At 38.2% G+C, this 15,465-nt stretch overlaps 1 protein-coding gene across 4 annotated transcripts in view; it reads right to left on the bottom strand.

Annotated features, from left to right (window-relative positions):
* LOC107697881 (netrin-G1-like) overlaps window positions 1-15,465 on the bottom strand; it is a 102,569-nt gene that overhangs the window by 40,676 nt on the left and 46,428 nt on the right. For all 4 annotated transcript variants that reach the window (XM_016498737.1, XM_016498745.1, XM_016498754.1 and 1 more), the window contains exon 3: window positions 13,537-14,180. In XM_016498737.1, the coding sequence (XP_016354223.1) occupies window positions 13,537-14,180 (644 nt within the window). The remainder of the gene's footprint in view (window positions 1-13,536; window positions 14,181-15,465) is intronic.

Here is a 15,465-nt window from a genome sequence, read left to right as displayed (position 1 = left end):
TTCAAGAATCGGCTAAAAACACATCTCTTCCATCTTTATTTGACCCTCTAACTCTAGCACTCTCTATTCTATTTCTATTCTTAAAAAAAAAAAAATGTCCCTTTTAGACTTGCACTCTATTCATTTGCTGCTTGTTTTCTTAAAAAAAAAAACCTAACACTTGCTTTCTAAACTTTTTGTATTTTATCTGTTTTCTTTTCATTTATTATACAATTAACAAAAGCAAAACATACCTCTAACACTAGCTTGCTCTATTCTTTTTATATTCTATTTTAGACTTGTTTGCACTCTATTCATTTGCTGCTTGTTTTCTTAAAAAAAAAAAACCTAACACTTGCTTTCTAAACTTTTTGTATTTTATCTGTTTTCTTTTCATTTATTATACAATTAACAAAAGCAAAACATACCTCTAACACTAGCTTGCTCTATTCTTTTTATATTCTATCTGTTTTCTTTTTTATTTATTATATTATTTAAAAAAACCCTTGCTACGTGTACGGTGTTAAGCTAACTGAGACTTGTTATAGCACTTGTATATGATTGCTCTTTTGTTGATTTTTATTGCTTCCATTGTCCTCATTTGTAAGTCGCTTTGGATAAAAGCATCTGCTAACTGACGTATATAAATGTATATGTATATGTAATAAATGTAAATGTAAATGTAAAATAACACTGTTACATGAATGAATGAAGCATTTATATAACTCTTTATTGTGTATTGCTGTACACCCAAAGCACTTTACAATCATGAGGGGGTCTCTCCTCAACCACCACCAGTGTGCAGCATCCACCTGGATGATGTGACGGCAGCCACAGTATAACAGCGCCAGTGTGCTCACCACACACCAGCTATAGGTGGAGAGGAGAGAGAGATAGAGCCAGTTACATGTACTGGAAACTGTGAGAACTTCTCAATTCCCTTCTCAGATTTGGCTCCAGTATACTGTATTGCATAAATGCAAAACAACATTTTTAGGCTTGCAGACTACTTGTTTTTTATTTTTGCACCAAATAACATTTTTAAAAAGTCATGAATGACGCCAAATGGATATAATCAAGCGCCACTTAAGATGGACTTTGTACAAAGCAATATAGTGACTAATGATGGCCCAAACTTAACTCTTCAGAAAGAATAATATAAACAACCATGATTTTGACACATTAACATAATAATTCTTGCCTTACAGTGCTAATCTGAAGGGAAGCTAATAGCTTTATTCCAGTCAATGGCTTTGAATGGGATAGGGATTTTGCTGGAACCTCTAAATGAGATCAGCCCTTCCAGAGTAACACTGTGGCTTTGCACTGTAAAAATCCTCACATCACCTCAGTATCAGCCCTGCTTATGGTGCTAAGCTGTGTATACATGTGTGTGCATGTATGTGTTTGTGTGCATGTGAATTTGCACTTGTGGCAAGGGACGTCTGTATGCATGTGTTGATTTTTCACACAAAGTTTGTATACAATATGAATTCACTGAGGTTTTCTACCCTGAAACACATAATTAATCCATTTGTGTTGTGTTGTGATTGCACACGTACTTTGCTGAGCGCTGTGTAAAGGAGGAGGAACAGAATAAGGGCTGTGCCATCTGTGAGTGATCAGGTCAGAGAGAGATAAAGAGAGAGACACAGACAGAGACGGTATGAGTGAGTGGAATGCAAATCAGCTCTGCTTGGTAGGAAGGAGTCTTTGTGACAGTGTGAGAGAAATGTGCATCTAAACAGTGATTCAGACTCATGCACACACTGATGCTCAAGAAATATTAACACTAATTCCCAAGGCACTTTCACAAAATATACATGAATCACTGGTCACATCAGCTGCATTTAATGTGCACATGAAATGACTGATTTCAAAATTGATATGTGCTACATTTGTGCTTGTAAACACACTGGCCTTCTGATCAGCAAATTGCTGGGGAACATTAAAATATACAGCACCTTACTCATTTTTTTTAATCTTAATATTTGATGTTGTCAATGCTTCTCTTTAAAAACCCTTTTTTTTAAATGAAACATTAGCAGCAGGTTTTATTTTCAAAGCAACTGCAAAAAAATGTCACCCTTTTGATTTTGAGATATATTTTTAATTGCATGTGAAATGAGTAGCTGCACTACAACTGCACTGCATCTGTTACACTTCGTTTATATACAGAACATCAACATATCAATATTATTAGGGATTCAAGCACGTAGCACTGAAACCCTGTTGTAACTGTTAGAATGGTCAAGGATCAGCAATCGGGCAGACCAAACGGTAAGTCATAGAGACTTGAAACTTGGAGGGATGGAAGTACTCACACCTTCTACAATGTCACCAAGGATCTCCCCAATCGGCCTGAAGGGGGCGCTGCAGCGATCAAAAGTACGAAATGGCTCATAACTCCTAAACCGCTTGTTGCAGACTCAAGTGTCTTATATAATTGCAATCCTTGGCTCATGATCAGGGCTGGACTGGGGTTAAAATTCGGCCCTGGACAAGTCCAGCCCATCCGGCCCACAAGTTCCCCCGTGAATGTTTTGCTGGGTTATAGGGCCTTAAATTGGAGTAAATAAATGAATAAATAAAACAGGACAGAAACAAATTATAGATAACACTGAATTCACAGCAAATTCAACAAAATTACTAATGCATTTTGTCACATAGAAATTACTTGACAGTAAAGCATTGATTTTGAGCTAGAATGCAGAAAATTTATTAAATTCTGTCATCATTTCCTCACCCTCATGTTGTTCCAAACCTGTATGACTTTCTTCTGTAGAACACAAAAGAAGATATTTTGTAGAATATAGAAACCATTTTGGTTACCCTTGATTTCTACTGTAAGGACAAAAATTTCTTGACTTTCTCAAATTATCTTCTTTTATGTTCCACAGAGGAAAGAAATTCGTACAGGATTGGAATGACACGATGGTGAGTAAATGATAATTTACATTTTTGGTGAACTATCCCTTTAAGAACTTTAACATTTATAAATAGTTAACACCAGTAGCGGCTCCTGACTGTAAATTTAGGTGGGGCAGATTCTGGTTCGTAGTGCCAGTTTATAATAAACTCAAGAAAGCTTATAGTCTTTATAGTCTAACACACGCACACACATGTTTGGCAGAGATCTAATGACCTTGCGTTATTCAGCCAGTGGGCGGCACGCTAATGTTGATTGACAGGCTCGAAGTACACACACACAGAATGCTATAGAATTATTGCCTTAATATTGTCTCCAAATGTTGATTTAGAATGTTACAAGTTTTAGAGGAATTTAAGTGAGGAAACGAATATAATGTCTTATCTCAAAACGAGCATAAAACAAACACAACATAACTATATAAAGACTTTGTGTGTGAGCACATTTAAACTAAAGGATTAACACTTTCATTCATTTAAAACACTACTCCACATAGGAAAAACAGACATGCCAGCTACTTACTGACCTGATGCAGACACATAGCTGAAGCTGACTGATATCGTCTTGGTCTGGATAAGGTAATGTGAAAATAAGCGGGGCAGTCTCAAAACTGCCCAAATGGCTCTCAAATAGAGCGTGCTGCAGTTCCACTTTTCACCACAGATTTACATTGTACAATTTGTGGGGCGCTGTTGAGTTCGTGAGGACACCGGCACGACTGCCCCACTTAGTATCATTTTACGTGCCTGCCGAAGCTTGCAATGAATTTTAATATATCCTGCACACTTTATGACTTAAAATTGTCAAGAAAATCCGAAAAATATTTGTTGCAGAATGCTGAACACATTTACAGTTTATTATTTATTCAGTTTATATACAGTAGAGGTCTATGTTTTGGGTGAATATTTTGCCCTTACAGACGAGCCGCACCTGGTTAACACCTAATTTATATAAGACACTGATATTTATCTTTAATCTGGCTCTTATTGAATTAACATTTTACTTAAATTAAAATTAATTAAAGGGGTCATATGATGCGATTTCAAGTTTTCCTTTCTCTTTGGAGTGTTACAAGCTGATTGTGCATAGATAAGATCCCTGAAGTTGCAAAGACTAAAGTCTCAAAACCAAAGAGATATACTTTATCAAAGTTAAGACTCTGCCACGCCCCCCTAAAATGGCTCGTTCTAACACGCCCCCACATATCTACCTCACTATGTGGAAATATTTGCATAATGCCGCCCAAATGTGCACGCAAAGAAAGAAGGCGTGGTTTCAGTAACGATTATATTATGGTAAGGGGCGTTACATTTCCGACGAGTGCTTGCGGTGTTCGGCCAATCACAATGCACTGGGTCAGCTGGCCAATCAGAGCAGACTGCACTTGTCGGAAGGAGGGACTTTGTAGAAAACGAAGCGTTTGAGAGAGGTGGGGCATAGAGGACCTACAATAATGTACAGTATTTGAAAAATAATGTGTTTTTTGAACATTAAAGCATGTCAACATATTCTGTTACACCAAATACACAAAATAATGATCTTTAAAAAAGCATCATATGACCCCTTTAAAACTAAACATTTAAAGTGAAAGACACCATTTAAGCTATTCTGTTAATATTATCCTTTGCCCTAATGAAATTTACTATAGTTCTTGCATAGAATCCAGAGTTTAACTGACTAGTATTAGTAAGATGGTGGTCACAACAAGTAAAACCATGTTACTCATTACCATGGTTATATGGATTTTAAAATAAATCATAAACTAAACATGTAAAAACTACAAAAACAACTTCTATAAAAGTAAAATATTCCCCATTATTTAATATAAGTAATAACAGTAACATTTATAATAAATAAATTTCTGCCTAAACACCATAGGCTATTTGTACAGTGTTAATATAAAAATAAAAAATAAAAATAAAATAAACTGAAAGTTAAATTACTATGGTGCTGAATTGACAAGCTTGTAATTACGTATTGGTGTTTTCCAATTTACCTCCTCATGCACTTTTGTCATTGTCGTGGCTGTTTTCAGCCAGCATCACTACAGAACCTTTAATGTTCTCATATCACACGACTGTATAACACAATTCTGTGCCACATCTGAATGTATCAACAACTTGCGTTGTTTATCACTTTACATTATGGCGTTCATTAGTGGTGTGCGTGGTTGGAGGATGCAGCGGGTGGAGGATGCAGCCGCTTCACACTTTTTGAGTATTTGCTTTTTGCAGTTTTGCATGCGCTGTAATTTAAAAACATCACCTAATATGGCCTAATAGCGCCCACTACTCAACCGGCCCACCAGGAATGTCCTGGTGCTCCTGATGGCCAGTACATGCCTGCTCATGATGGACAAAGTGAATAGGATTTGATCGTCACCCCTGGCGAAATATTCAGGTATTTTGGATTTTATGAAAAACCTACTTTTGGAAACTAGTCCTAGGTTTTTCGCCCAATCGGAACCAAACCAGTGCAGAAAGATTCTCTGGAGAGTGAATATTAATAATTATCCAAAAAAGTTTAACTTTCGACGCACCATCACGACGGGACGCCAAAACATTCGTCAGGGGTGGAGTCGCTTTTACTAAAATGCCTATAACTTGAACAGAAAGATATATTTTCACCAAGCTCGAAACAAGCATGTAAACGTGGAGTTTGGCCATTTGGTGGTGCTATAACAGGGCAAAAACATTAAAACATAAAAACGGCTTTAACTACACACCTGCTAGTCCGATCGACTTGAAAATTGGTATGCCGCGTCTTTGTCCAAAGTGCCACAAGCATCTACGAAGACATTCACGTATCTCAAAAACATGTCTGCCATCTGACAATGAATTTTAAGCACCTATAAGGCAAGGTTAACAGAGGCCAATCGGACCGAAACTTGGTGGGCATGTTCAAATCATGGCCCTAGAGGTCTGTTGGAATTTGAAAGGAATCGGCCATTAGGTGGCGCTAATGAGTTTTACGCCTATGTAATCTCATGGTATTTCACCCATTCACACAATATTCATATCATTTTATAGATATCCTCATACTGAGCAACTTTGCCTCAAAAACCACTGCCATCAATCAAATTGTTCATTAAATATTCTTGATTATGTAAAAAAACAACTTTTGCAAATTAGTCCTAGGTTTTTCGCTCAACCTCAATATAAGCACTGCAACATGATTCTTTGTACTCTCTAGGTCAATAATTATCAAAAAATTATGAACTTTACTCTTTGGGTAGCTATAACTGGGTCATTTTAAAAGGGGTGTGGCCAAATATACCCCAAAGCCTATAAATCCTAAACGAAAACTCAAAACTTCCTGAAACTAGGTAAGCACATGCGACAGATGATTCTAAACAAACATCCAAAGTTTTATGGAAATCCGACCATATGTGGCACTATACCGTTCATAAATGTTAAAAAATAATAATTTTCATGGTAAATTACCTGGATTTGCCAAAAATGCTTTATTTAATCACTGATTTAGGTGGATACAGGCTTGCTAAAAATATGTAAATCTTGCAAAAAAATATGTAGGCCTATGCCTTTTTTCATATGTGCTTAAATGCCTTAAAGCGCTTGAACCACAATAATCGCTGCTTGCAGCTATATTATTATTATTATTATTATTATTATTATGTATGAGGGAAAACTCCTGCTAGGATTTTTTAAATAAATGTCTGTCTTCAGTCTAAACAGAGGATATTTTTTGGTAACACTTTATTTTGATAGTCCACTTTAGGCATTCTACTACCTATAAGTAACTTTGCAAGTACATGTCAACTAGCAGTCATTAGAGTATTAGTAGACTGTCTGCTTAATATCTGCTGACAGTTTATTTTGATGGTCGCTCATCAGACATTCTTCTGACTATAAGTAACTTTGCAAGTATGGCAACTTATTCGACTAACCCTAACCTAACAATCTACAAATGCTCTAATGAGAGTTAGTTGACATGTAGTTGCAAAGTTACTTACAGTTAGTAGAATGTCTAAAGTGGACTATCGAAATAAAGTGAAGTGTCAAAGAATTTACAATATAGGCAGTCTGGTTTGCTAACACCCTCTAGGTTATGGTCTGTCTCTCCTCTGACTGAATGTGCTGGATCAGGCAGTCGCTGGTAATCAGTAAGGGTGTCTAGAGGCATCCAAACATTCAGCATGTTATCATTAACACAGTTCTCAGTCAGCACAGTCCCAAAAGACACAACATTCTCTTCACTGAGAAGCGAATGCATTTCCCAATCACTGGATGGCTGCTACATTATTGATAAGTTATAGTGGACTTTCAAATACATATTTTAAATCAGTGGTGGTTGTTCATTCATGCATTAACCAAAACTTCACCTTCTGTGAAACAAGTGAAGGAGAAGCCACCTGAGCCTAGGGTGTTGACTGAGTTTAGTTTGCCATCATAAATTGCTCCTTTATAATTCATAAAATCAATTGACCTGACAAACAAAGAGCACACCAGCATTTTTTACAGGAGCTAATTAAACATGTGAACTGCAGAATGATTCGCATGGAACAGAGATCGATTAGCCCTCCCCCTTACAATTCTGTCCAAGCATGGCAGTCACGCATCAGCCCAGCATGACACACACACACACACACATCTGGGACCTGGCAGCTGGGCTACCCAGATATGGCGCTTTCAGCTTCTGTTTTGCCGCACAACCCTTCTCCCTCCTTCTACTCCTCATTTTTTTCTACCTCTACGGACTGCAGGTGCTCTGCTTGAGGAACTCACAAAGCAGTGGGCATCTTATTATGGTGAGGCGATGGTGGAGAGAGACAGAACAGTGAGCCCCATGTGCTCAGACAGGAAATACTGGGCAGTATGTGAAGCTCTTTGTATAAAACCCGGTGAAATCCACAGGCTGTGAAACACCATCAAGCAGATCTGTTATCCGTAAATAAGTTAAAGAGTGTGCACAGGTCGTGCAGAGACAGGGGAAGAGATGCAAGAGCAAAACAAAGAAATTAACTGAGAGATTTTCTGGACTGCAGAAGTGGCAGTGTTTCTGTTTTGTGACTTGTTAAGATGCTTTAAACGAGCTTCTGCAGGTCTAATGGTAACAGGCTGACAAGCCAGGTGTCACCTCCCATTACCTTGAGTGATGTTACCTTTCTGCTGTTCATTCATTCTAAGAACTACAACTGCCTGCTTAAGAACAACAGAGAAGATGAGTCACAAAAATATACTATTAGGTGTTTGCAAGAAGAAAAGCAAACAAACTATTTACTTTTTTTTTTACAAACTATTTACTATTACTATTGTTCTTGTTTTTATTGTTTCAATACTTTTCTTTTTATAATTGTTTTCTTAGTATGGTTCTAACAAGCACCTGCATGAAAACTCTTTAGAAAACAAGTATGATGAGTCCTGAGAAGGGGCAGTGGTTTTCAGAATCAAGGTCAGCATTTAGGCAGATATGGACAGGGATATGCAGATGCAGAGAACTGAATGACTAAATGTGCTCATCAATCATGGGGAGAGCAGTTACTCTGAGGAATTGTGGGAATTAATCCTTCACCTGCATTTCGTTTAATTCCCAAATCATTGAAAGGAGAAGTTAGCTAATGCACTCTTACGAGTTAAACAGCGAGAGAGATACTGAGAGAGAGAGAGACTGATTTAGGGTGTGAATTCTGGGAGACTGAGAAAATAAACTGGACATTTCTTGAGTTGGCTCAAGGGATCAGTGACAACAGCTACGTATCTGCAGGGTCAAGTGTGTATTTTTACACATTAAATTGTTTTCTTAGCTGAGCTGATGCCTGGAAACGGCGTTTGTGAATAACATGATGACTGGATGATCAAACAGGTGCCAGAATCAATTGGGTGTGTAATTACACTTCATCATTTGGATCTCTTGTGCTCCAATTCTGTTTCTCACAGTAGAAACACACACACACACACACACACACACACACAACCGATATAAAAAGTTGCACTGGAATTCTTCCATTTCTGTAACAATAGCACAAAATCAAACGCTTTAAATAGAATCAGAGAAATGCAAATCGGATTGCAATCATCTGAGGCCGGGAGGTTCCTGGCCTCAGCACAGCCCAAGCAGGCCGTAAAAAAAAGAAAAACGAGAAAAGCACATTGACTTCTCAGCGAACGACTGCCTGTCCGAGCAGCCAAGGAGGACCGCAATTAAACGATCAATCACCGTATCATCGATCCCCAAGGGAGACAACTGTATCCGGGCCTAACTAAAAATGGATAACTAACAGATAAAAGAAAAGCATTTGAAATGGAGTAACAGCTCTATTTTCTTGTGTAAACATATCAAGAAAGTAAAATTTCACACACACACACAGTCTCAGATTAACTGCCTGGGCAGCAGCTTCCTGATGTGTCAATGGTGTTAAGAGGTCAAATGGAAAATATCTAAATCGGTGTCCATATCAACCGATATAAAAAGTTGCACTGGAATTCTTCCATTTCTGTAACAATAGCACAAAATCAAACGCTTTAAATAGAATCAGAGAAATGCAAATCGGATTGCAATCATCTGAGGCCGGGAGGTTATAACATGATTAGATTAAGTTTTGTGGTGAAAGAGCATGTGGAACAGAAGACTGCTGAAACATCAGATGACCGGACCAATGAAATGTGCTGATGTGGAAGAGCTGAAGTGCCGAGCGCAGCACATGAGATGGCAAGAGGAAGATACAGAGCGGAATGACTTATTCAGGAAGGGGTGTGTGGGGGGTGAATCTCGAAATTAGCACAAATAGATTATCTGTCCTCCGGTTCCTGGCCCAAGCAGCCCGGAAAAAAAGAAAAAGAGAAAAACACATTGACTTCTCGGTGAACGACTGCCTGTCCGAGGAGCCAAGGAGGACTGCAATTAAACGATCAATGAGTTGGGGGGTTAAAAATATATTTTATTTTATTTTATAAAAAATAATATTTTATCATAATTAATATATACATACTTCATCTTTTAGTCAATAAAGAAATGTCAAAAAGTTAATAAGCCACTGAAGGACCTGCTCAATGTGCTCATGAGTGAATGAACCATCCAACCACAAACTACTAAAACACAATTAATGCTGTTCTGTAAGATTTGCTCATTCAATTTCTTTCCTGACTGTTTATGTATCGCACAATGATGTATCAATCTAAAAAGACAGCATGACAGTTGTGATTACAAATTAAAAGATTGTCTTTTAGACAATCTTTTAGCTGTTGAATGAGACATTTACACCCCTCTTTTTCTTCACTGCAAGCTAACCAGGAACAGTAGGAGTCTTTGGTTCTCCTGCAGAGACTGCGGTTGAGAGAGAGGGCTGATGTATAATGCATACATTATACATCAGAATGAATGAGGGCCAGCAGTGTGTCAGAGGAGACAGAGTCAGACTCAAGCTGTTCCTCCAGTAGCCTGCTTCATCCCTCCTTTAATTACACTCTATTGATCAAACACAGATGGAGGGGGGAATGAGGAATGAAGTGAAAGAAAGAAAAAGAAAGACATGGAAGGACAGGGAGAAAGAAGTGTTGTGTGTAGTTTGCAAGAGGGAGAGAAAGAAACTATTACTACTGCTGTCGTATCTAGTATGTATACAGTGCAAAGTATGCTAATTTTGTGACCTACTACATTTGCTAAAATGCTTACTACATGGAATAGCGTATTTCAACATGCAATGCTTAACTTAAACTTCCATTTCCAGTGTCACTGATAAACCAGATGTAAATTTAACTGAGCCACAAAAATGTAATTGAAAATGCAAAATAAATATAATTAATATTCTATCTATTCATTAATTAATTAATATAATTTTACTGCTTTATATTTTGAAATATATAGATAACAATAATATATATTTTTAAATATTGTAAAAATAATGGGTAGTGTGTATGTGTGTGTGTGTGTGTGTGTGTACATACAGTATACAATACATACATATGTATGCATGTATGTATACAGTGCACAATTCAATAAGTAAGCTAGTATTCCATTTAGAATATAGTCTATAATCTAATAGGTTTTACAGTGATTGTACAAAGTCACTTCTGATGTTAAAAGGGCAACATAATTGTTATTTTTTAACTTGTTTCTCACACAAACAAACACCACTCCAATTTATTTCCACTATTAGATATCGATCTGCTCTTCCAAAAATTACATACTTGACCCTCATAATAAAATATTATATTAAACTATTATTAATAATAACAGTATCTCCACACAACAAACATTAGTGTGTGACACTTGACTAAAGCGTACCTTCTCCTCTCTTTTCTTTCATTTTGTTGACCTACTTAGCTCTCTGTTCTAGGGCTACATCTTGGCTCCTTTGTTTCAAACCGATATAGACTAAATCTCTTCTGAGATCAGGAATTCCTGTGCTTGGGGTCATCTGCCTCCTGCCAGACTCTAGTGGCTCATGTACCGTGAGGCAGAAACACATTTCAGCGGATGAAGGAGCATATGCTTCCTGTGAGCATGTGGAGGGAGATGAATCATGATTTTCCATGACAGGGAGGCTCAGAGAAAAACCCACAACAACAGGCATGCTGCTGAACTCTGGATTACCTTTTTAGAAACAAGACGGCAAGTCATGCTCTCATAACTATCCATCAGAGATGACACTAACCGATCATCACTGTGCACCATTAATGAGAACTTGGCGGGTGGATAATTTATTTGAAGCTGCGGATTCGGGTGACGTTTTAGCTCATCCGCGCATCACTAATGAGAACACAGCCTTGAGGGAAGTTTAAAATTTACAGCCTTCTGTGATCAACTGTCATCTTCACCAAGTAACAGGTTTAGAAACATCCACACACTCAAAACACGGCATTGTACACTCTAGGGGTGCTCTGATCAGGATTTTTGAGGCCGATCACCGATCACAGAAAGCAGTATCTGCCGATACCGATCACCGATACCGATCTTTTTAAAGCCTTCTTTTTATCATTTATAACTATTTATAGTGATACTCCAATCAGGATTTTTAGACATTTATTCAGGGCCTGAATTTCATTTTTGAAAATGGGGGGAATTCCCCTCTTAGGTGACTCTTGTGAGAGGGGAAGCAGCACTGACTGCTTTCACACAGGAGTCCGCTACTGATCCGTGGCTGTTTACCACAAACACAACATTTATCCATTATTTTGATTTTAAATCCAAACATTGTCACTGAAAATGCTTTTTCAACATTGTGATTCTTTTTTTACACAGTACAGTAATACAATCTTTCACAGACATGTTTGAACTCAATAAATATAAGCAACACATTATTCAATTCTTTTTACTTTTGTATTTACTTCTAGATTTATATATTAAGTTGCTCAAGCAAGTGGCAAAACATTTAAACCACATTTCTTACGTTCTCACAAACTTACCATTGACAGAAACAGTCAGCTCTACTGCCTTTTCTTTTGCATTTAATGCAAAATGCATTCTTTATTACAAGTAATCCTGCGGTTAATAAAGAACTTTGTTATCCTACCTCCGCGAGTGCCATCTATTATTGTCTTTTTTTATCTAAAAGTTTTCTTTATCTTTATCTTCTTTCCCTTTAAACCTAGCCAAAAAGCCATATGTGTTGACTGTGAAACCCAGTAGACTTTAATAACATGCATTTATGGAGTAATTACTACATTTTCGTGTCAATCCATGTTCATATTTACTGAAAACAATGCGCTGTTACTTTAATTCACCCCTAGTACACTCTGATGTGAAGTTTGCTATTATAGGATCAGCTTTCTTTGCCTACTTTCCGCAGTTTAATTCCCCTATAATAAAACAATCCATTTGCTAATTACTTACGAAATACTGTAGAATATCCTGTATTCTGTGTACTATTAAAAGATACAAATAAAATAGAATAAAATAAAACATACCACAAAATAAAATGTCAGAAAGTTTCACCTACATTAGATATTTAAAATATACTTTCTTTGAATTAATTAGCATCTTTATTATTGACCTCAGACACTAATGAGATGGACAGGCAGGGACAGATGCTGAACTTATCCCTTTAAGCTCATCTCCTTGTTAAGACTGAAAGAAATGAACATGTAAAGGTGAGATGAGATGGAGGCGGATACGGCCCCTGATACTTGTATAATTAGAGAATGAAACCCTGTTTATAGCCTGGGTGTCAGAACAGTGAATTTCACAGTCTAGAGATTGATCACAGGGTTTCAAATTAGAAAATATATTTCAGAACACTGCAAAAAAAAAAAAAAAATCCTTACTATGCAAGAATTTAATAAAACATGAAGAACTATCTAAAAAAGCTTTCTAATTTCAATAAGGTTCTCATTCTGGAAAAAAACACGCACACTGAAATTAAATAGTTAATAAGAACAGTAGTTTTTGCTTGATTCCCAAAGTACACTAAATGTTTCCCCCAGATCTTTTTTATATATTGTTAAAAATAATTGTAAGACTATACACTGTAGTTCTGTCTAGCTGTTTAAATAAATCAAGCCTACGTATAAAACATACCCCTAAAAATATAAAGCAAAGTACACCTGCCTACCTCCCAATACACAGAACTACAGAATGAAAAATGGTTTGTTAGGAAAATGAAAAAAGAAAAGAGCTGAGGGCAACAATTCCCAACCAAAATTTGACTGCAACTGAGATAAATGTCTTACCTGCCATGTACTTTAATGCCAGAGATGGCGTAGAAGTATCTGGAAAGGTTGTACTCATCCACCATGGTGGCGCCCGTGGCAGGCCTGAGAAGACGTATGCGCAGGTCAGTAATGGTGAAAAAGTCTCTCAGGTTCTTGGTGGTGTCCAGTTGTCCATACAGCGAGGCCATATTGTGCAACTTGGGCCCGGCAAACAGTGCGAAACGATCTTTGATTTCAAAGCGTACAGTCTTGTCGTTCTTCCACACGTAACCTCTTGAATATTCCTCGGTGCAGATGATGTCCAGCAATGTGTGCTGGGTAATGTCCCTCACCGTTTTGGGCTCCATAGTGAAAGCGTCAAGGCAGTCGGTAGCATAGAACTGGTAGGGCTGCCAGCTACGTCCATAGTCCAGAGACTTCTCCAAAACCATTTGCTCTGGCCGACCCGACTCAAAAGTGATGACAATATCATCGGTCAGCTCAATAGTCTTGTTCCATGACAGGGTTATGTTGACCACCAGAGGTTTAGGATATTTCTTCCAGGAGGTGGACTGCCAGAAGGTGGTGGGGTTGCGGCCCTCATGGTCGAACATGAGCTCAGGGGGGTGGGCCAGCTCATCTGTGGCTGCGTCACACTCATTGTTGCACATATAGGGGTTTTCCTACAAGATAAAGCAAATAAAGAAGACAACAGTTAAATGAGTATCCAAACAAAAGTGCTTTTAAATGAGCTTTTTCACATGTGTGCACATATGGAGTAAAGGCTGGTTTAGGCTAATGAAATGAAGACTATTCATATTTCAAAGGTACTGGCCTTGGTGGTACATGAGTAATATTATGGATATGGAGCAGTGGTTGAATCTATTCTCCAGCTCTTGGCTAAATCCGGAAAAGGACTGGCCATTAAATGCCCAAAGACTCAGAGATCTTTTATAGAGCCATTTAAAGTCAAGTTCCTTCATGCAGACAACCAGTAAAACCAGTCTTGTTTAGCACATAATTTACGAGAAGATTATTCCCTGTTTTAAGTTCCATCAATCCATGATAATAAAGAACAAGAGAATGGAGTCTCTAAAGAGGTAAAAATGGACAGGGATTCATGTTAAAATGCTCATTAAAAAGAGAAAAATATGAAGGTCAGACTGACAAAATGTGAAAAATACACTCTCCTCAAGTCATTCTTTTGCATAAACGCTACCTTGTTCTGCACCTTGAGGTAAGGACACCCAAAGGTGCACTCTTGTCAGCCACCGCTGACAGGTGAAAACATACCACAGATCTGCAATTCAGAAAGAGGCATTGAAACAAGAGTGCTACTGGTTTGCGTGAAGACCTCTGATGCCCTAATGTCAACTGTCCTTCCTCACTCTGTAGCATCCTCTCAAACTAATCAGCATACTGGTATGTTCTGCTGCGCCACATGCTGGTGTGCACTAAACAGGGGCTCGTGGGGCTGTTATACTGTTGGGTGGTGGTGGCGTCCTCCAGGAACTACCTCTCAAGAGGAACAAGCTCCAATCTGAACAAGAAACAAAGCAGCTGATTAAGTGATGTCTGTCTCTCTGCGGGAATCTGCAGGCCTGGACGCTGGGGACGAGCACGGTGATAAAGGATAGGTGGAGAAAGGGACTGTGGAGAAGAAAATTAGTGACACAGTGGCAGAGAGGTACACAGGGGGGGAAAAAGGACTGCTTCTGTTAATGGGCTTTTTCTCTTGCCTTGTCCTCTAAGGCAATGTGACAACGAAGCCCTGACAACCATTTAACCTCCTAATTCTGACAAAGTGGCATTAATACGCTCTCCAATCAGTCCTCTACAGTCGTGCACATAAGCCTGAAGAATGATCAGACCCACCAGTGGAGTCCACGCCCAGTACCGCCGCTCCCTATACGCAGAGAACGCAGTTTGCGTAGGGCACCAACTCCCAGGGTGGCACCATCCCAGTTG

This window comes from Sinocyclocheilus anshuiensis, unplaced genomic scaffold, assembly GCF_001515605.1.
Source record: "Sinocyclocheilus anshuiensis isolate Anshui unplaced genomic scaffold, SAMN03320099.WGS_v1.1 scaffold886, whole genome shotgun sequence".
In the NCBI taxonomy this organism is placed as follows: domain Eukaryota; kingdom Metazoa; phylum Chordata; class Actinopteri; order Cypriniformes; family Cyprinidae; genus Sinocyclocheilus; species Sinocyclocheilus anshuiensis.
The sequence above is the reverse complement of the archived record's forward strand: the minus strand, read 5'-3'. Positions and strand labels throughout refer to the sequence as shown.